This window comes from Poecile atricapillus, chromosome 2 (genome assembly GCF_030490865.1).
Source record: "Poecile atricapillus isolate bPoeAtr1 chromosome 2, bPoeAtr1.hap1, whole genome shotgun sequence".
Classification (NCBI taxonomy): Eukaryota; Metazoa; Chordata; class Aves; order Passeriformes; family Paridae; genus Poecile; species Poecile atricapillus.
This window is the reverse complement of record NC_081250.1, coordinates 67,203,453-67,226,785: the sequence shown is the minus strand read 5'-3', so window position 1 is coordinate 67,226,785 and position 23,333 is coordinate 67,203,453. Positions and strand designations below refer to the sequence as shown.

General features: G+C 38.8%; 1 protein-coding gene across 4 annotated transcripts in view; it reads left to right on the top strand.

The window, feature by feature from the left end:
- FARS2 (phenylalanyl-tRNA synthetase 2, mitochondrial) overlaps positions 1-23,333 on the top strand; it is a 244,530-nt gene that overhangs the window by 44,457 nt on the left and 176,740 nt on the right. For 3 of the 4 annotated variants that reach the window (XM_058831259.1, XM_058831262.1, XM_058831261.1), the window contains one exon: positions 10,971-11,606. The exons of the other annotated variant lie outside the window; for it this stretch is intronic. In XM_058831259.1, coding sequence (XP_058687242.1) covers positions 10,989-11,606 — 618 coding nt within the window. In that variant the 5' untranslated portion in view covers positions 10,971-10,988. The remainder of the gene's footprint in view (positions 1-10,970; positions 11,607-23,333) is intronic. 4 annotated transcript variants of the gene reach the window in all.

The window sequence follows — 23,333 nt, the reverse complement described above, 5'->3', positions numbered from 1 at the left end:
CTCATTTGACAGAGTGGTTGCAATTTTGTCTTTGCTTTTCTTCCCTATGATTTGTGAGGAACCTCAAGAGGAGTGTCCTTTTTTGGTTTTTTGTATCTTTCCCTTGTGGGAATTGCTTTTTCCCATTTACTTATGTGAATTTTCAATAATTAAGTGTCTTCTGTCATGACAACACCTTTTAGCTCACATGCTACCTGGTAAGTTTATTTGCAAAGAATGTCACTAGGAGAAATGTCTTGAAGGAATCAATACGTGAAAACATGAATTCTAGACTGAGACCCTTTTAGAAGTTAGTACCTGTTATTACTGAGTGTGATGTTTTACTCACTCGTTAATTCACTGTTTTCTTCCAAAGCTTATGAATGTGGACAGGCAAATTAAAGTGATTTAAAAGTTTTTTTCCTTCCTGTTTTCTCTTTCAAGTTCTTAGTGTGCACTGCCCTAGCTTGGTATCTTATTGCTAACCCCTTTGTATGGCTGCCAAGTTTTCTTGCATAATTTTCTTGACAAATGGCTTACTCATTAATATTTCAGGCCTATTCCTACCAACCTCACACAAGTGGTATGCCCCAGGCACGGAAATGTAGTTTCTTCCTTAGGAGCCTTCTATTCTTTTACTTAAATGCTTTGTCAGAGCCCATGACAGATAAACGAGGACGATGCAGTTCAAACTAGAGATGACTTGTTTGTACGCACGTGACCACACATTTTCCAACTGGGAGGTGTTTTACTGCAGTGGAGTTTCCACTGCAAACATCCACATGTTCTCTTCTTTATCCATCCTGAAGTCTGTGAGACTTACTGATTCTGAAGGAAAATCCGTAGAGATATTTTGTCTCTTTCTTTTTTTGATTGGCTGTTGAAATATACATAATCCTGATAAAAGCTCTGTCTGTTCACACTTTCATTATTTCTACAACAGAGACAGACCAAGGAATGATACCACAGCTGAGTTAGAGCTTCAGTTGAGATTTCATCTCTCATAGTTCATATCACAGCTAGGTCTGGGGTGCAGATCTCTGGTGATACTTTGGCTTAAGATGAAAGCAGATTTGTGAAACTGATCTCTTTAAAGCTTGATGTGACAGAAAATTGATATGACACAAACCTTGCAATATTCCTGCTGCTATTTAGGGTTGAAACATCCTAAGAAAGGCTTGTTTGTTTTAAATAGAGTTGATTTAATACATATTACAACCATGAAATAGCTCCTGGGTCTATACTAATTATGTTTGTTATTTTATAGTAATACTTAAATTATTCTAACCTACTCCATGTTGGAGTATTACTAAGGAGGGCATCTGGAGATCTATGGTAAATCATAGATCTGTGAATCCCCACTACTCCTGAAGAAGGGAATCAGTACTGTGGGGATGCAGCAGATAAAGCTGAAGACTTTCTCACTGGTAGATGAACTTAGTGATTCACGTTAGCTGCCCTCTCTGGCATGTCCCATCTAAATAATTTAGTTTCCCCTGCTGTCTTTTATACTTGTTAACTAGTCTGCATATGTCCCATTCTTGGTATTTAATAACTTTTTAAAAAAAGTATTACTCCTGTAACTTTTCTCAAAAAAAATCCTTTTTCTCTTTCTCTGATTCCGCTGCATTTCTTCTATATTTCTCTTTGTCTTCTTGGATTTCTCAGCTTCTTTTGGACTGAATTCTTTTGGGATTCTCCCTCACGGGGAGCTCTGCTTATCTCACTTTTTATGATTTGAAGAAAACTCCAAGCTTGTTAGAATCTTGTTTCTCGTGTTTATTAGAAGGTCATCACAAAACTTGGCAGGTCTCTCCAGACTAACTGCACAAGTCCAGATCACTGCAATCTGGTACATTTCTTTCTTCTGATGGTACAACAAGGCCTTGTGGCACACTTCGTGTCTGATGCAGAAAATGGCACTGAAGTACGCAGTTCTTTTATCTTTATACCTATTTTTACCCAATTAACAATAGACACGTATATTATTTTTCTTAATGACTTAATGACTCTTCACCTATGTGCTGCACTGCGGCATTTTCTGTCCAATCACTTACTACTACCCAAAAACTTCTAGGAGAAGAACATGAAGAAGAAAGAAGAAAGACAAGAGACAACACCCTAAATCCTCCATCTTGTCTCCTGTTCTCTAAACTAACTTTTTCACCCAGTGATTTAAGAAAACTTTTTAATTTACACACTTACACTTTTAGCTTTTTCAATCTAACTTTAACAGTTGTTTTCATGTATCAGCATGTAAACATGCTCATGAATTTCATATTATATGAAATTCAGTCTTTTTCTGGATCTTAAAACTAAGTATCAGAAACAAGGGCACACACCTCTGTATCCCAGACTCCAACAACTCCCTCTTCCTGTTAAGGCAGTGTTGTGGTTTTAAACGAGTAACTAAAAAAAATGTACTTATTTTTTGCTGTGAGATATGGATTAGAACAAGAGCAAAACAGGCTTAAAACTTAAAAGGAATAAAGAAAGTTTATTAACAAACTATAATAATAAGAACACCAGAATAAACTTCCAGAAAACCCTTTTTATCTCCTACTATTCACCATTCTCTTGTTCACATGACAACAGAGACAAAAAACTTTGGAACTTTGGTGTTTAAAAACAGTCCCAATTCTTGCAAGAGTCTTTGTAGAGAAACAGAAGTCTCTTTCTGCTAATGTATGGAGTTTCTCACGAGAAAACTATTTTTGTTATAGTTTTCTATTTCCCTGATGTCAGCTGCACACAAATGCTGGTATCAGAGCTCACTCCTCCCATTTCACATCACTCTGAGGTGTGTATGGGCCATGAGTCTAGGGATGTCATTTTAAGGATGAGTTTATTCAAAGGTAAAAGTCTTCTTCATTTGTCTCTGTGAGCTCTACTAGAAAACAGTTTTTTTCATTGCCTCTCAAGGGTTCAAATCTTCCAGCACTTCACTGTATCACAATTATTCTACTTTTTACTCAAAATATACACTTTAAACACTCTATTCCTCCTCATACTCCGTCATGAATTAAAGGAGTCTTTTTAAACTACTATTGTCCATCTCCATAGCTTTAACAGAAAGATATTTCATCTGTAAAGCATCTCCTTATTCTCTCTTTCCTTACTGTCTCTGACAGTCCATAAAGTCTGTTTACATGCTGATCACTCTCTTTTCTTCTCTCTGGATAAAAAGATTAATCTGCAAGTCTCATCTGGGTAATGAAAAGTTTAAAATCTTGCCCAGGCTTTGTAGATGGTTCTGTGACTTCTGCCGGTGCAGGAGCTGGAGCCGTCTGCGATAGAAAATTCCCCATGGCTGCTCTGGAGAAGGTAGTCGCTGTTTTGGCCCGCTGCAGGTCCAGAGTTTTTTCTCCTTCTTTACTCAGCAGTCCCCGGTGAACTCTGTCACTGCAGCCGAGCCAGGGACCGGCCTGGCCTGGCCAGAGCCCGGGGCAAGCCCCGCAGGCCCCATCTCCCGGCCGGGAGCCGCTGGGCCCAGCCCAGCCCCTGCCCGGCCACATGGCCTGGGCAGGGAACGGGAGGCCAGCCGGAGCTCTGTTACCTTTCACAGCCAGGAAAACAAAGAGAACTGAAGTGCCTTGACTTTACATCTTAAGGTAGGGTTCATAAGTTGATCCCACTTTTCAATGGTCAACACTGCTGTCAGTTCCCAGTAATGACCAATAATTGGTCAGGAGAAAAGACTCCCATCAGTCACCAGCAACTTCAACTTCCTTAGCTCCCAAAACCACCTTAAAGGTAAAGTCACTCCATGACAGGCAGGATGAGGTCTCTGAAGTTTTATTATGCCCAAATGGTGTAGCTAATCGGTGAGAACTAGGAAAGTCCCTCACTACACAAAAGTACTGCTAATATTTAATTTCTTAACAAGTTTATTTTTACTCATATGAAACTCTATAGGAATAAAATTCTTGGTGGTGTATGCCCCTGTAAAAAGATACAGATAATGAGTTGCAGATATTGAAGGGAAAAAGAAGACAGAAGAGATAATGGTAATCTTAACTGCAGTGAGAATTTTACAGGTATTTAAGTCTCTCTGTCCCTTTCATCTGACAGTTATTTACAAATGCAAAAAGCTGTTTGGCAATATTTTCAAGGCATTGGAAAAAGAATATTCCCTCAGCAGCCAAAGGTAGTGTTTTTTTCAGATTGCATTCCTTGAGAAATGGATATTTTAAAAGCAGTAGACACATTTGAGAATATTTAGGAATAATTTCTGCATTGCCTTTTCACAGTATGTCATTTGTAATGTAATGTATTCAAAATATGTTTGTGTAATGAGGATTTTTCCTTAAAATATGGAATAGACTGTTAGCTGTTTTGTCTCATTGTGGAGGTAGGGAAAAACACAGGAATGTCGACAGGAGATCAGGATGCAGCTGTCTAATTTTTAGTAGTTCTGTGTGCCTTAGTCATCATGCACTATTGAATGTTATCACTAAAGGGCCTTATTGACATTTCTTCAGTAAATAACAAACTGTTTTAATTTGTGAAAAAAAAACCCCCAAAATAATTAATGTATAAATGAAAGAAAAACAGATATTGTTTCTGAGCAGGAGTGATTTTTCTTAGTTTACTCTTCTGTCATGCATATATATAATTTTTTTTTCCAACAATATTTTCTTTCCTCTGAATGTGCTTATTTTGTTTCTCTTAGTCTGTTTTTTAAAGTCCAAATAAAAATAGTGTGATCTGGCTTTTCACCTTATACTTCTGAATTTTACATGTTAGAGAGTTTGGTGCCTTTCCACCCACCCAGAAGTCTGAATTTGTTTGCCTTTTGTCTTTAACTCCTAATGTCATTTATGCTGTATACATTTATGTTTTGAAAAATTATATACTGCCTCAATAATTCAGCAATTTGATGCACTTGAATAGCTTGCTGATCACAAATTCCAGTGCATGGATAGTCTACTTCTGAATTGCTTAAAACAAATTCACTACAACTTGTCTTGAAATCTGATTATATCAGTTTTTGAAATGGTCTCATACCAGTTGACAACACAGCTAGAGTTTGCAAATGTTTTAGTACTGAAATGCATTTTACTTGCATTGAATTGAATATGTCTGGAAGCATTATCCTTTTCGTAAGTGGGAAACTTATGGATAAACCTGAACAATCCTGGAATGACAATGTTTAGCAGGGAAACCAGAGCCTGCAGCAGCCTTTGGAAGTCTGCATGGGGAACTGAAATTTGTTGCAGTGGGATGGCATTTTGTCATAATTTGCACTATCCAGCCTCCAGCTGAATGGTGAGTGGACTCAAGAGATGATGCAAGGCATTTTGAATTGGTTGCTTGCCCAGAGGTATGTTCCCTTCTCCAAAGACTTGCTGTTCATTATGGTTATCTTGGTCCATCTTGCAGTCCTGAAGGAGTGGTGCAGGTGTTTGAAGGTGCCTCAGCAATGAGGACCATATTTTCTGTGGTTGCCTCCAGGTGCTCATATGTGTAAGACAGACCATGTGATGCTGGCCTTTGTTTAGACAATCAGCATCTTCATCGTTAGTGGAAAAGGAGCATGGTTGTTAATACCTTTCATATTTAAGAAGGTCTTATATGCAGCACTGAGAGAAAGCAGGATCATGCCTTGTGCCAGAACAGGTTTTTTAGTTTTCTTTCTCAATCTTGCAAGCCTCAAAATGTTGCTGAAGGTGGCATCATGATTAATGTATCACTATTACAGAGCAGCCAGCCAGCCAGCTTATGACATATTTTTGCTTCAGTCAAGAAAAATAACAAAATAATAATAAAAAGTTATTCTGTGTGTTTCTGGAACTCACTGACAGATTATTAACTAGATGAACTCCAAGTACATGAAAAAATTAAGAGCCAAATATTTAAAAGCTGTATTGTCTTGCCAGTGCCTTGTTCATGAAGTACTTTAATGGTGTCTAGCCATCATCAGGGATATTTGATAATACTATCCCCTTGCAAGGTCAGGTTCTAAAATGGATCCATTCTGAGTTATCTGTAAGGCTATTTCAGAAGTCTGTGTGTGTTATATAAATTCAGCATGCTGGGTAGAAGTCTGTTCTGGTGTGCAACAATGTATCATCATTTTAAAATGAGCACTAAAAAATCTGAGCTTGTTATTAGTTTTGCATGCAAAATAATTTATGTTACATCCTATGCAATGCAGATATGGTCATGGCAATACAATGATATTTGCTGCTGTATGCCTACATAGTTTTCAAAACTCAAATTCAATGCTTAGCTAAATTGCTAAGCAGACTGGTATATGTCCAATTTTAGCAGCCTAACATATGTTTATAATTTTTGTTTTAACATATGCTATGTTGGTTGAACTCCCCTCCCCACACATACGGTAGATAAAAGCTGTCACATCACAAAATGGTGGCAGCCCAACTTTTCTAACATTTTCCATGGCACTTCAGAGTCTTGCATTAATTAGCTATTCTTGGATAGGAGACAGACTCTCATCTTTGTAGAATTTTGGTTTCAAACCCGTCATGTACTCGGGTTTATGTATGCAGTAGCCCATCTGTGTTTCTGCAGCCATAAGCTGTAAAAAGCACAGGGCAGAGAGAAAAGCGGTCAGCAGGAGTGAGGGTGCCCTTGGCTCACGGATGGAAATACTGATCAAATGGCCCCAAAAGTTGGCCTGTTTGGGCTCTAGTTTTCTCTAACAGGAACATTCTCCCTCTTCCACTTTTACAGGAGAGGGGAGTGAATAGAGCAAGGTTGGTGCACAGCACTGTTTCTTTTCTTTGTGAGCTGCTAAACTACCCCTCTTTTCTCCTCCTTTTTCAAAGCAGGTGTAAGGAGGAATTTCACTGAGTCTACAATTCTTTCCAAACCTCAGCTGGGTAGTGGAGAATTGTGAGAAATACCACTGCAGCTGTGATAATGCTGTCTTAATCCTTGCTGCACTATGACATGGAAACTTGGATTTAGACATGAAAGGACATTCTTTAACAGTACAGCAGTATGATCCCTTATCAAATCAAACTGCCTTTTGCATGTGCTCCAAAACCATGGTATTTTTTGTCTGATGTATTCTGTCTGCTGTTTCCCTGTTGTCAGGCTTCTGACTGTGGTGTACTTCAGCATGTGTAAAGTCTGCTGGGCTGCACGGGGAATAGTTGGTTTTCCATGGGGGAGGAAGGAGCCTTGCCCATCAATTTAAACTGCTGTAGAAACGTCACAGGCTCTGTGGTACAGGACTGATGTTGGCAAAGTGTGGTCGTATCGGCGCCTGGTCTGTGCACAGCACAGACAGGGTTGTTCTTAAGCCTTCACCCCTGGGTGGCATGGATGCCACCTCCTGCCCTCTGATCTGCCTTGGAGCTGCTCGAAAGCTCATGTCTAGATGCAAGCATAGTTCCAAGCGTATTGGCACAACATAATGTATGATGTCATTCCTATCCAAGACTAAAGTTGTAGTAGACATCTCAATATGGAGATTGAGGTGCAGCAACCTGAGGTACAGCAACCTGAGCCCATAGAGCTTCAGGAGAGCTGCTGACGTCCCCTGGAATGTGTCAGTGGTGGTGTCTGGCTGAGGACGTGTGTAATAGGTGGTGTTGGGCCTGGTGCTTGCATGTCCACCTGCAGAGCTTTGAGAACCCCCATGGAGAGCTGCCAGCAGAACAGCCTGCTTCCAAAGCCCTGTGTCTGCATCCAGAGCCAGCTGCGTGCCAGAGCCACTGTGAAACCCAGAGTGCAGGACTCGCTGGTGATGCTGGTGGAGGGATTTGTCATCTTTGGATCGAAGATGCCAGTGGTGGTTGTTCAATGTCTATTTCCCGTTTGTGTATTTGTTTTCAGCTACAGGACCTGCAGCTGCTGTTTGGCTCACGGTTCTTGTTAGCTGGCTGGCAGGCCTTGCTGTGGGATTCAGGTTTTTTCAGTGTGCACAGAAAGCAGTTTTGTTTCCCTGCCAAATGAAAAGCATGGTGGAAATAAAGGAGGAAAATGATAAATTTAAACTGCTTTTCCAGACACTTAGATAAACACAGAAATAAATAGATATAAATGCATAAATGTCTGTTTATTATAAGTGAACATAAGTAATTAGTGTATTCTTAACACCAGGTATTTATTGGTAGAGGAAAGATGAAGAGATGTCTTTATTTTCCAGTGTTGCTCTCTGCCTTGGTAAACATTACTTTGATTTGAAGATTTTGTGTACAGTCTACAGAGTGTAAACATATTTTACTTTCTTTCTTCTCTGTGGTTTCTCTACCCAAATGTAACTTATCACCAGTTGAGTTGAACTAAGTCCAATACCATTTTTCTGTAACGATTCTGAAAGAGGAGTATGTGATTCTGTGGTGAGAGAGGGAAGCAGCAGAGTGTTGGTGAAGGACTTCAGTGTTTCTGGAACTTTGTATGATACCATGTTAGGGACATATTTAGTGCTTGCTTGCTGTTGCTTGCAGTTCTTGGACATTGAATAACTCATAAAAAAAAACTATAACTCTTCTTACTGCTCACATTACTTACTGCTCAGATTTTGCTTTGGATTAGAATAATAATGCAGGTAATAATGCTCTTCAACTATTTAAGACACAGGCATAATATTGGGATGAAAACTCTGATGCAAGTTCATCTGTAGGTTTTTGTCCTGTACAAGTTTTTAAGGAGTATATATCGCTTGCTCAGAAAAAATATTATTTCATTACAAATAATGAAATCAGTTATGCCCTTGAAGATATATATACTAGAGTCTCCCTTAAAAATAATGAGTCTTAAACAAATGCGAGTGCCCCCCCAATACTTGTGGTGTATGTTCTTATTTCTTTTCCCATAAATTTATAATCATCAAAACTGTTTATGTGGAAGTTAAACTTCTCATATGGTTGTCTGATTCTCAGAGGAATGATATTCAAGAAAGCAGCCAACATCACAAGAATCATGATAAAGTTATGAGAGTTTTTTGGTACATTACAGTTATGTGTAAGTTTTGAATTGAAGTTTTTAGAAAAATAAATGTATGGGCAGATGGTGATATTTACTTAAGGGAAGCTGAATTCATTATCTGACTAGGACTGGGTATTTCAAGCAGCTGTTTGAAAATGAGAACTCACTTTCCATGAAGGAGAACGTATGTTTCAGGAAAATAGAGTCCCTGTTCAGAATGTAAGACTGTCCCTTGCTTAGCCTCTATCAGAGTCGTTTCTGGTGTGTGTACGAATTCATTTATTGAAGAACATTCTCAGTAACGATCAAGAGCTAATTTGGTGAAATAGTTTTGTAAACTCCTTGCTGCTCCTCTGCCAAAGGCAGTCATTCTTAAAAGTTTCAAAACTAGATAAAATTTGTAGCTCTTCTTTATTTCTAAAGATATTCTACCAGAAAAAAAAGATTAAACCTAATATTCAATCTTACACTTCCCCACCAGGTTTAATTTCTGTCTACTCAACTTGCCTGTATTTTGATTTATTGAGATACAATTACTTGAGGAAATAGACCTATGGAAAACTTCTAGGTATAAGCTGGAAGAAAGCTAGCCAGATGTGGCCATGCACTCTACCTTTTACAGATTTGTTTTTTCTGGGACTCTATTCTAGTATGTCTGTTCTATTTGCATACATATTTTGAAGCACAAGAGTGTGAAAAATAGTCTCACCTTGTTTATTTTGTTACTTACACTTCTTTTCCTTATGTTCCTGTGGAAAGCTAGACAGATACTGTAATCCTAAAGATTGAAAGGTATCCCTTGAAGACTGGTGCATTTGTTATTGCTTATATCTTTCTTTCCCCCAGCTCTTTAAGATGACTTTCACAGAAAATTCTTTCACTCAGGAAACCTGTGGCCCTGTAGTCTTTGGTTCACAGAAAAATACAAGCCAGTTTGTTTGCCTTTCCCTGGTCACTTAACTTCTAATGCCTCTGTTTTCCCATTTCATAATAAGCAAATTTTAATACTTAATTATTTTAGTGGAATCTTTGCTAATATTTCTGAAGCCAAACTATAGATTTTCAGGTATTTTTTCATCTCAGAATGGGCTTAGGCATATGGAGTGACTGAAAGGTTCATCACTCTCAAATCTCTTTGGTTTTGGAATTGTCTTTGAGCTCTACAGAGAATGCAGCTGTGTACACATGAAACACAAAGCCTGTCTGTGAACAGGGAGGATGTGTAAAGATGGCCCTTTGATGGGAAATGAGTTCTTCACTTCAGACTACTTGAAGAATCTCATCACTTTGCCTACCTGGTATCTGACAAGCCTGCCTCCCCTGTACAGCAGTGGAAGCTGTGGAAATAACCATCCTGGGGAACATATGGAAAAAGGGGTTTTGTGCTCACTGCAGAATCCTAACATTGGTTCTGACTATATGGAGTCTTTATTGTGAATCTTGTGCAATACTCATATTTGAATTTAATAAGCTGTTTATATATAAATATATGACTTGTCTGGCCATCTGTTTTTTCACAGTGGTTCAGTAGTTTGAAAGGTTAAACTGGTTTTGTCTGGCATTAAATAAGAATTAGTGATGATTGCACAGTGTGTGCCACATGCATCAGGTAGATGTGGAACATGTTCTGCAGCTTCTGCTAATGGGAGAGATGATATAGCAATAAGTTAATTGCTTGTTATAAGCAAGTTCTGGCTGCTGAAGGGCACTGTTAAATTTCCAAGTTTCTCTTAAGTATTATTTGGTTATTGCTGCATGTTTTAATTAGATGAAAAATATTGTTCCACAAAAGGCCTGATATTTATTCATCTTTAAAGAGCATCATCTGGAATGGGGTTCAGGCTAGGTCTAGAGTCATTAATACTGGTACAGCCATGCAGAAGCCTGATAACTGAATAAAATATCCTAGCTGAAGTTTGACCACAAAGGTATTTTCTGTCCTCTGAAGTCAAAAGAGTGGTTTATAATGGGAACTTTGTCATACTAATCAAGCAGACATTTGGATTTATTTATCCCTAAGATAATTGTAATTCCTGCAGCAATATGGCAGGTCCTAACTTAAATATTTTAAATTCCTTTTCTTTCTCTAGATCATAAAAAAGTTTACAATGGCAATGCTCTGGAAATTCATGAGAGTAGCTAAGTACTCTAAAACAGCTTTATCACCAAAAGTAAAGGTAAGAGGAATTCCCACCCATTCAAGGCATTCTTCATCCAAGTCTGCACCTTCAGATTTTGCTGCCAGTGCACCCTGCTCAAATACTGTGGAACTGCTTGGTAAATCTTATCCTCAAGATGACTACAGCAATGTCACAGAGAAGATTCTTTCCAAGGTGGGGAAGAACTTGCACAACAGAAAACATCACCCTTTGTGGCTAATCAAGGAGCAGGTGAAGGAGCACTTCTACAAACACTATCTAGGACGCCGTGGGACTCCGCTGTTTTCTGTGTATGACGGTCTTTCTCCAGTGGTTACAGTCCAGCAGAATTTTGATAGTTTACTTATTCCACAAAACCATGCCAGCAGAAGGAAAGAGGATAACTATTACTTGAATCGTGACCACATGCTAAGAGCTCATACATCAGCTCATCAGTGGGACTTGATACACTCTGGCCTAGACGCTTTTCTGGCAGTGGGAGATGTCTACCGCCGAGACACGATTGATAACACCCACTACCCAGTCTTCCATCAGATGGAGGGAGTGCGCCTCTTCTCCTGCCATGAGGTATGAATTCTCTAGTTGGGGTGAAGGACATTTTGGGTAAGTTGCTTGGTCTTGCATTTGTTGCAAGCAGACTTCATTCACATTCAGAAGGTTCATGCATGTAAGCATGTTACAACAACAATGCTATGCTGCACGTTGATAAAGATCAAGTGGTTTATCATATAGCAGTATTTTTAATTTGCAAAAAACATGTAGATGGAAAGTGTTGAATTTGAAAACAACTATAAAATTCCCTAGGAAAATGTGAAAAAATGGAAAGACAATATTATTGAAAATAACAAAGTGCAACATAATCTGAAATGAAACAACTTGTTCAGTTAATGATCAGTTGCACAACTCAATTCTATTTCTGTCACAACTCTCTTCTGGTGAGATCACTTTACCAAAAACTCTATCAGATTATTTCTTGAAGGACTCATTGGATGCCAGTTGTTGCAGCTACTTCCAAAGTACAGTTTCCACTGACATATTTTCTTTTTCTTTTAATAGTGCCAACCTTCTGTAAATTAATGTCATTTTCTAGGGAATTGTTGCATTCTTCATCTCATACTAAAGCTGCATTGAGGGATTCATCTGTTGCAGTGAATAGCTGTGTGTGCTATATGTGTGCATACACAGTAAACCCATCAGAGTTCCAGAGGCATTAGCTAAAGAGCTCTAGGTTGATGTTCAAGACTCTTAAGCTTATATGTTTTGTTGGCACAGCTTGCATGTTCTGCAAATGCCTGGGTGTCATTAAGTACTCTGCTGCATCATTGATCAGTGGTAAATATAAGCCAGTTTGTTTTCCAAATAGTAATTGATTTGTATAATTTGTGTATGCTTGTAGCAGTACTGCCAAATTCACAGTTCTATAACTAAAACTAGCTTATTCTAATAGTACTGAGATGTAGACCGTTCTTAATGTGCTTGCCAACGGGTGACAGGAGCTTGGCAGAGAAGCCTGATGCCTTTGGATGCCTGAGGGAAAACGAAGGTAATCATAGAGCACTGCTTTTCCCCATGATGGAAGGGGCTCATGCTGCCTGCACTGCACTTTCCTACCCTGTGTGGCCGCTGCTTGTTCCACTGCGAGCACACACCTGCCTCTGCAGGTGTCCTGAGAGCTGTGAGGTGTTGAATCCAGCCTGCTTGCTGCCTCTTTGGTTGCCACAAAATGGAAATATTGCAGACTTAGCCAGCCTCATTGTTTACTGTTCTTTTCACATAGGCCTATTTATTAATGCAATCAGGGTATATGGTATACAGAACTATATTAAGAAAATACCATGTCTGAACTGTTTTTGTTCATCACAATTTTTTTTATTTTTTTTTTTTTTACTTCAGTTGCTTGGATGGAAATATTTTATCTGCCACAAAATTATAACATCAATATTCTTGCATGGTGAAATTTCTGCAATGTTGGGTGTGATTGATCTAATTATTGAAATACTTGTTAATGAGTATACCCTTCAAGAAATGTTGGTCCTAATGATAGACTATTTCTTTCTAGCCTACAAATTTAATAATAGGAATAATAGGATTTGAATAACTGAGGACAGAGTTACAGGAATGTTTTCACTGACATGTTCTATCTAGAAATATACAATTTTTAGCAGTCTAATTCATTGCATTGGAGATTGTTTTTTTCTTCTTTATTTTTCCCCAAGAAAACATTTGAGATGTTATTGGAGAGCTTTCTATACCGATGAAGAAAGAATAGTGGTGTGGTGTACGATGTATAGTGTTGTTTATTGGACAATATGCAAAAATGATCTGATGCATCCTTTTTTGCTTCAGTTCATGTTTCAATATATATCTCTTTTTACAGTCATAATCACAAGAGCCTTGTGGAAAAAATGAACGTGTAGTTCTGAAATTTCACTGGGGACTGTTTCTGTGTTTTGTATTCTGGTTTCCTGTTCAGAATAATCCACATTTAAATAATTCCAGAAGGAACTGTCTGAGCGGAACAAAGACTAAATAGAGGTAATACTACATGAGAGAAATACTCTGATATTCATTTATTTATACTTAAGTTTAAGCTGTAACTCACTGAGCAGAAACGTGTGACTGTCAGGGCCTGTTACCCTTGTCTCAGACTTTTCATTCCTACCCAGGCTACAGTCTCTGGTGAGAGGAAATTTGCACAAGTACCAAGAAACAGAATCTTTGGATCCAAGGGAAAAACTATTAGCTCTGAGCTACCTGAAATTTTAGGTAGGATACAAAAGATGTAGATGTACAAGAGCATGTCTCCTTTACAAATGCCAAATTCCATAGTCATGACTAGTTTAAAACTCCTGCCCCGTGATGGAAAACTTCAGCATAATTCTTTATATCAAAGTTAAAATCAGTACTTTCAAGTAAGATCTGGGAAAACAAACCAAGTTTGGAAATTTTACAGTATTTATTCTGAGATATTTGTAAGCTATTAGTTTTTTTGGCTATATGTTTTTTTGTGATGGTTGGTTGATTACTTTTTAGAGAGAAGTAATCTATAAATCAAAGATGGGCAGGTAACTGATCCATTTCTGCAGCTTTGAATGAGTGTAAATACTGAAGTACTAAAGAAATTCTCAAACTAACTAATTGGTAAAAGTTAGAACAATTCATGCTTGAATTTCTCATAAATTTTTAAAAAATGTCCTTGGACTGCTATCAAAGAACATCTGAAAATACATTTAGACATGTTTTCAATGTATTTAAAAGTATCTTAGGTCATTATTATCTGAGTGTAATATGTAGAACAGTTAGCAATTGACTAATATAAATAGCTAAAACCAGAAACAAAAAGTTTCCCAAACCTACTTCCAGATTGTGAACATAAAATGAACTGCTCTTCTTAAACAGTACCCCCAAATGATATCCTTTTCTATTCACTTCCTCCTACATTCCTGTTTTTCTTCCAATTGATGTTTGAATTTTTTTCTTTCCTTCTATGGTGTATGGCTTTTTTTCTTTTGATTCGTGCTTTGGATTGGCAGTTTTTGATACTGCTGTAGTCAGATTTGAACTGGCCAGTTTTCCTGGGTGGATTATAAGAGAAATTATTTCCATGCTATGTGTTTGCCTTTGGTGCAGTTCCATAATTTATGGAAAAGGGAAAAAAAATCTCAACTCAATTGCACTTTGTGCATGTCAGCCAGAAGAGGGAGCCAGTATAAACCCGATGGCAGCTTTCAGTTGATAACAAAAAAACATTTGAAGGAGACTTAATACAGTGTTTTATAGTCTGTACTGAATTATACATAAATTTTAAGGGGAACTGACGCTAAAACATATGAATTGCTCCTCTAATATAGTAACCTTGTTCTAGTGGAGGCCAATACAAGATTGTTTAGATGAAAAAATAATGCTCTCATCAGGCTTGTTTGTGCTAGAAGTAGTAGGGATACATCTTTATTCTCCATGGAAATGCTTATGGTAGAAATGGAAACTTTTTTGTTAGGATGCAGTAGAAAAAGGGTAATTATTCTAGTTACGAATAAAGGATTGCTCCTCCAAAGCACTATTTATAATTTAAAAAATAAGTCAATATTGTAGCTTCTAGTGTTTATATCCTGAAATGTAAAGACTCTTGTTCTAGGTAATAGAAGATTAGTAGATTTTTCTCTTTTTCATCTAAATATGCACTCCTTCCCTTGTCCTCCCATACTTGAGTACCTTGGCAATACTCCTGGTGTATTGTTAAAAAAGAAAAATATGTTGCTATTGTCCTTTTCCTTGTGGTTTGGGATGATCTGAACTCCTGATTGACCACACATCTGCAGTTTTGGAAACAAGTGCCATGCTGGTTTTCCCCTTGGAAAACTGGCGGCTTTAGGTTTGACTTCTCCAAAATCCTATACGTTACTGCAGCTTTGGATACTGTGCTTTTGCTCTGACATAGTTTCAAAGAAAAGCTCCTTCCTGTCTTCAGTTCCTTTTTAAAAAAATTCTCATATGTAAAGGAATTTAAATCAATTTATAGCGTTCCAGGGATCAACCTATTTTATGGGGTGATTTGGAGCTTTTACAGTATGTCTGAGAGTGTTTGGGAGTGGGAGTCATAACTAACATAACAGCATTGCTTAGCTGGGCACCAGGGAACAAATATTGTAAAATATTAAATGACCAAGGAGAGGTACCCTTCTTAGACCTCTAGAAATTAGGAATGGGATTTTGAGCAAAGCATCGGTCCCCTCCCAAGGAGCCTGAGAGAGAGCTCTCCTTCTCACAGGGAGAATCGAGGGTGATAAAGGAGCAGAGACACTTGAACTAGATACACCTTGGTAATAAAAAGGAGCAGCAGCGTTACTTTGCTAGAATACTCTGAGATGAATTTATTCCTGAAGCTGCAGTTGAACTGAGTGGTCACAGTGAAGAGCCTGGCTAGTTTAGGTGGAACTGATTTCACTTTCTCCAGTTTTAATCCAAGTTGTGAACATTGTATTATTCAGTTTTCCAAGTTGTGGCATATAAATCATGCTGTAACAAATAGATCTTCACTGATCCGAGGATCCAAATTGTATTCTTTGTTATTTTTAGTCAAAAATTTGACAGTGAAGGGCATCTGAAGGTCTGTTAGATTCTCATAGTGATCCATGGTGTAGAAAGTTTGAAAACTGATGATGCATCTTTTACTGCAAAGACGTCATATTTTTTTTCAGTCTTTGTCTTACTTTTTGTTGTCTCACTAAAAAAACCCAAACAAACCAACAAAGCTTTTCAGAGTGAAGTAGTTAAATCTATTCAATGCAATATTTAAATTGTGCAGGAAGGAAAAAAAGAGCAAAGTGTCCACAAGTGTATTTGGGAAGTCTAAGGTACTTAAAAGTAAAGGTATTTCTACTGCTACAGAAACAGAAGTCTATCACAGGTATCTCATTATATCAGGTATCTTTGTAGCAGTGTTACTTTTTCTTTCTATTTTGAAAACGTCTTTATAGTTTTCCATTTTCTTACAGAAGCATTTTGATTAGGTTAAAAAAAAAACAGCGCTCCAGCCCCAGAAAACAACAGAGGTTACCTTTCTTTGCTGTAATTGGAGAACTGGAATATAAATATGTAGGATGACCACCTTCAAGCTTGTCCGTTAAAGTAATTTTTTGCCATTTTCTGCCCCCAAAAATCCTTATTGATATGCAGTGAAGAGCCTTCTGTCATGTGGATCATGGGCTGTGTATCTCTTTGGTACCTGAAGCTGGCTGCATCAGGGTGTATGATTACACCTTAGAGTCTCACTGAGACTGAAATTAGATTTTCTCTTTGAGTCATCTATTGGTGGCGTCACCTTCATCATTCCCAATTCTTTGGTTGCATCTTGAGTTTTCCATAGCACATTTGAAATGTTGTGGGAAGGGTTTGCTATTTTTAAGTGGATTCAGATTGCAGCTGTTGGTTCATTTTTAGAGATATTTATTAGGGCCAGTGAGAAAAAATGTATTTGGTGTGGCAAGGTTGGATGTAGTCACATGCAGTTCCTCATAAAGAGATAATCTTAAATGCTGGTTTCCCTTTGAGTGTAAGAACATGAGCATGATTTATTCATTATCTTAATCGCTGGTGTATGCATGAGTGGCAGGAGGAATACCCAACTGCATTGTGGAAAGACAGGATACAGTTACAGATCTCTCTGGTCTGAAACCTACTGTGAATGCCATCCTGCAAAGAGGCGCTTAATTATGAATAGTAAATGTATGGATTCTGAAGGGATGTGAGACTAAAAAGTCTGTCAAGTAACTGAGGAAGTTTTGGGGTCTTTGTTTAAATCACAGATGTGACTTCTGCCCTTCATGCCAGGTTGAGAAGTACTGGAATGTGCTTTTGAAGGACTATAGCTCCATTTGTACGTGTCCAGTTAAAACTCTATGTCTTCTTGCCATTACATGTTATCAAATTTCAATTTATTTTTGTTATGAGCTAAACTGTGAGTAAACATCATGTCACATGGTTAGGCCACTTCAATTCCTTTCTGCTTTCTCCTTTGTAATGCAGCATCAGTCAGATATGATGATAAATTCTGGTAAATGTTAATTTTTTTTGACTCTTCATGGTGATACAATATTCAATGTTTTGCACACCTTCACTCAAAGAAAAATCTTCTTGTCCTTGCACTAGACAGACACATAGGTACTTGATTTATGGCTACAGGAAATTTCTTTCCTGCTTGTAGTAGTGACTGATTGTAGTCAATACAATAAGATAGTGCATGCTGTTTTAGTCTGCTCTGAAGGAATGAATGTATGTAAAAATGTCGTCTTGGATGTGTCAGCGTTTTATGCAAGACGTTAGGTATTTTTTTTCTCTGCTCAGATATGTGCTTGAGAAAAATTGACATCCAAAAGGAGCGACTGTCGGTGATTCTTCATTTTATTCAAGCTTTGACTTTCCTGGCTTTATGTATACAGAAATGTTGAAGTGTTTCTAATCCAAGACATGTACTTAGCACAGTTCAATCGTTGTAATAGTGAAATTGGTGTATCAGTTTAGAGCTGCTCATATTGACATAGCAATGTCAGTGAATGGAAAGTCGGGAATAAATATTAACACAACTGTAAGGTATCTCTTTTATTTTCTCAGTATAATCCCATCTGCAGCTGATGGAGCCTCTATGAAGAATCCAAAGTACCTCTTGATGCCTGACTGTGAAGGGGGGCTGTTGTCTTGCCTATTCCAGGGACTTCCCTATGGCTGTGTTTTCATAGCCTGTCTGAACTGGACTAGAGTCTCACCTGTGCCCAAAGTGACCCAGCCCTGTTCCATGTGCCAGCTCATCTCTTGGTGCTGCTAGCACGCTGGTATTTGATTACTAAGCTGAATTTGACCATTTTCACATCCCTCAGTTTTTTCCCTTCTCCTGGGTTACTGCCCATCCAGCTCAGTACACTACTGCATGAACACTTGTCCTGGCTTGGAGAAGGAGATGGTGCATATGTCTGGTTTGGCAGCATTAGGGCTCAGGCAGGTGACAGGGCTGGATTATGATTCAATGTCTTTAATGGTTCTTGCATGTATTTTGTTTCCACATCTGATATAAACCATTGAAATAGAATTTTGCTTAAGACTCATTGTGATACCAACTTTTCAGAAATAATACAACAGTAAGGAAAAGTATTTCTACCTACTTTTTGATACATATGTGTTTTAAAGGCTAGTGTCCAGACTGTCTGTTCTTTGCAGAGGTCTGAGGAGTCAGTCTTAAGCTGAAGGGAGGAGTGAAGGGGAAAAGGAGGAAGAGAGTTTCATATCCTAAAACACTGCTTATAGGTAAAATAACATACATACCTTCTAATGTGAAAATACAGTGTTCTGGTCCAAAGAGGGAACACCTCTGTTGCCCGAAGGGTGTTTCTGGCTTAGTGAGTGAGTCAATCAGTCACTAGAAAAAATAGCTACCTGTATAGGGTAGCTCAGAGCAGGAACCTAATTTAGCCACTCTGTGTTCCTCTGTGAGGGAGCGTGTGTCTATCCACTGGCTACCCTGTGAGTGAGTAAGACAATTATCCTCCCTAGGCTAATGCTGGCCTCTCTGAATTCCCCCTGGTTTTCAAAACCACATGCTGGATAACCAATCTGCCCTGCTGACAGCGAATTAGTTGTAGGGAGGGTATTATCTGCTTTTTCCAGTCAAGGTAGGAATAAAGTTAGTAAGAAAGGGGCTTAATCTTTCAGATGAGCACTTGAATAAAGAATCTGTTATTTAAAGGTGTCATACTTTGTTTGTCAAGCTGCTGCCTTTTGGTTAGTGAAGGCATTTTTGTTAGACTGGTGGAGAATCATTTTGTTTGGTATTTGTACTTTCCCTTTTCAATTTAGTATTTTCTGCAGCACACTAAGGAGATTAACTGAACTGTTTTCTCAATCTGCCAGCAATCTCCTTGTGGCTAGCAATAAAAAGTTAAATGCTACTGAATTTTTTTTGTATTCCTTCAATCCACTGAGGTGCTAGTTTGCCTGCTTTCTAAACTCAGACTCTTCATTCATTGTGTCTGTAGGAAAAGTGCTAGAAACTAGTCCTAATTAATTGTATCTAGCATTTGTGGACTACCAGAGAACTGAACTTTTTGTTTAGAGCGTTTAGTGCTCTGAAGGCGTCAAACTGCAGTTAAAACAACTTCTGTGGGCATCCATGAGTTGTTAAGGTTACACACTATTCGTGGCATCTCCTGAGTAAGAGCTAATTATGCTGGGAGGCTTAATGGGAAGAAAATCTCAGTGCATGTTTATTTCCCTCTGTGTGTGCTTGACTGACTAGGGGAAGGTAGAGGAGGAGATGCAGGAAAGGGCACTAGAAACACTTCCAGAACTGGCTCCGCCTACCCTCCGGTATCTTCACCCCAGATATGGGGGTTTTCTACAACTGTAAGGATTTCCAACAAAAATACTCTTTAGAGTGTAAAACTGCCTGTTTGTCTCCCCAGGACACAGACACTCCAACAATGTTGTTTAATGAATGTGTTTTATTGGTCTCTCTGAGAGGATGCAGATTTGCTGGTATGTCTCTGGCCAGGATCACCTGGCCAGAAACATATGGGGATATGCAGAAGAAAAGAACTCTTCAACTTGAAGCTGATGTGCAGCGTCTGAATGAAGAGCAAGTCTGCCACACCCCAAAAGAGCTGTCCTTGTGCTTCATAACTTATCTCATGAATCCTTGAATGCCCCATAGACAAAACTCCTGTTCACAAAAAGGATGCTCTGTGTGGGAATATACAGGAAAATGGTAGTCCTTAAATGAATATAAACTCTACTCAGGCTGAATCAACAGTAAGCATCTTAAGTCTCATTAAACTGCCAGGGTTTGTTTTGGGTGGTTTTTTTTGTTTGTTGGTTTTGAGGATTTTTTGGTTTACTTATGTTTTTTGTTCGGGGTTGGTTTGGTTGGTTGGTTAGGTGTTTTGTTTCGTTGGGCTTTTTTGTTTTGTTTTGTTTTTTTAAAAATTTGGTTTTTGTTTGGTTTTGTAGGTTTTTTGTTTTTGTTTCTTTTTTATTGTTTTTGTATTTCTTTTACATCTTTTTACATTCAGGTACTAAAGCAGTTGAAGTTCTGATAAATGCCATTGTGTTCATTGTGTTTTGTAATTTTTTGGGGTGTAATTTACATATGCTGTACAGATTATTTGTCCTACATGATAATTTTCAAAGTACCTTGATGCCGAATTTTGCCCCAAAAGGCGATAAAATAACTGTCTAAGAGACTCAGTTTAAGTCAGATAGACAGGAGGTATTTTATTAGCAACGTGCACATTGGGGAAATCTCTAAAGGGATTTTTCCAAAGTCTTACAGCAAAAGCGTGCCTTTTATACAGTTTTAGGTTTGGGATTACATCATGTCCATGCATATTCATATGGGGCGTGCCGTAGGCGGAGCGTGGGCGGAAACTTCTGTTTTGAGGATCTTTTCGGGGGTCGTTCCGGTCGGCCTTCATCGTGGGCGAGGGTCTCCGAGGAGTCTTCCTCTTTAAACTTTTGAACTTCTCTCCAAATTTGGTCCATTCCCGGTGTAGTTGGCTGAGTTCCTAAGCTTTGGCCAGGCTCCTAGGGTCAACTTGACATATTGGCATTAGACATGCTTTAGCTTTGGCTCGAAGTATGCTTTGTCCGGTGGTTTTCATCCTTATCTTCCTCTCCTGTCATTGTGTTCCTAGTCCTAGCCAATTTATTGCTCCGGGTGTTTCCTATATGCTTCACATTCTATGTTTTAACCCATTATTTCTCGAAGGCTATCTATTTTATGGCTTCATTCCCCCCTTTTCTTATGACTTACGAATTCTTTCGTCAAGGTCTGATCCTAAGAGCGCTGATGCGCTCGTACCATAGCCCAAACCATTTGGGTCCTTTTCATTATGATCCTTAGCTTCCACCACATAAAAATATTTGTGAAAGTTAATACCAACAGGGCTACAACTACCAATATCATTGGGTGCACCAGGTAATTGAAAACCTGTGTAGCTGTTGGGGAAAATCCTGTGAAGATATCCCACCAATGATGCTGGCCTACTTGTTCTACTTCGGTGAGGACATTCTTTATTCTTTCTGAATCATGTTCTACCTGCCATACCATCCGTTTAGTCGTTTGATTCACTCTTTGCACCAATTTCTTTACTTTAGGGTGTGCGAGCATTGCTTTAAGAATTTTGACATCCATCCCTATTTGCAACTCTGGTATTTCTCGATACAGGTTAAAATCTGTGTTAAGTAGCTGTTGAGTAGTTATTGGGACAGTATAATGAAAATCGCAACCCACTATTTTGGTGAAGTTGCACACACAAAAGTTAGTATTGTTAGTTTCCTCTTGGCAATTATCTATAGTGACATTGTCACAGGCTGTCCGTACGCAAGCACACCCATTCCCTATATAGTAAACTTGTGACTGTGTTCTATTATGCAAAAGCACTTCAAAGGTGCACACTCTATTTTCAGCATCTAAGAATAAATCTTCTGCTTCTACTACAGCGTTTTCGCAAACATAACCTAGCTGTCCTCTAGGAATACATGCTTCTGTGCTAACCGATTGCCACTTATTTTTGATATAATCATAACTGGCCCAAACATTGTGATCTATTGGCTTGACAATGACATCTTGTTGTATTGTCCCTAGGGTGAGGATAGGAAAAATAGCTCTTTCCTCTGCCGCACTGATGGTGAGGACATAAGCTTCGATATGTTCCTGTTGAGGTTCATAAGTGAAGTTTACTAACTGCCACCAGGCTTGGTGGTCCTTCTCGAATTGTGTAGTATGATTGTCCTTTAATATTGTTTCCCTTAGTTCTTGAGGTAATATACCTGACGTTCCTTCTCTCATTATTCCTGCCGCTACCAATTGTACCCACTGTTGTGTCTGAGAGCATTGGACAGCGAGTGCAATGTCTTTACTAAGTTCTCCTGTGTAATTAGCGAGCTTTACAAAATCTTCTGCAGTATGGTTTGCTACCATGGTTAGTAATTTTACTACTAGCGATTGTGTCTCTGCCAATGTAAGCATAGATGAACTCAGCGGCACTTTGAGTTTTCCTAAGTTGGTGGTGACAGTGCTCAATTTGTTCACCAATACCTCTTGATCTACTGTATTCAGTATTCCAAATCCAGTACCAACCCATCCACTTATATCCCTTTGCGCCCGCCTGTGATAGGACCTAGTTGCTAGCCATGCATTCCATCCCTTAAGGCTTTGCTGTACAAATGGTCGGCAATCCTTCTGCAGATGCGTAACATCGGCATGTATATTCATCTGCACCTTTTTCAGGGAATAAGTGGGGTCCAATAATAATTTTAGTTCATTAGATTTCCTTATCACTTGAGGCCCTACAAAAGTTCAATTGTGCACTACTTTGCATTCCGCTGGTGGAGTGGTTTCTTGGGGCAAGTCTAGATTTGGATATAAGGAGATCACGTCTTCCGATAGTGCCACCTTATATTCAACAGCATGCCCACCAGGGACCCCCTCTAGGCTAAGACCTTGTTCCGGTATCTTCAACTGTCTTTCGCATATGAACGACATCGATTGATCCAATCTAAATGCTATCTCACACCGTGCCTTCCCTTCCTCGGGACCACCAGATGCCACGATCTTTCCCGCAGGAAAAAGAAGAGGGTGAGGGTCAAGGGTTATGTTTTGAGGACGCAGCTCCCCAAGCGAATCTTTTCTATAAATTACTGTGTTTTGGGGCTGTGATCCGGTTGGATCTTCCCAGAAATCACTCCACCGACATGAAATTGGGCCTTTTTGCTGCCTCCAAATAGTGGGCTTGCCCATTTTCACCG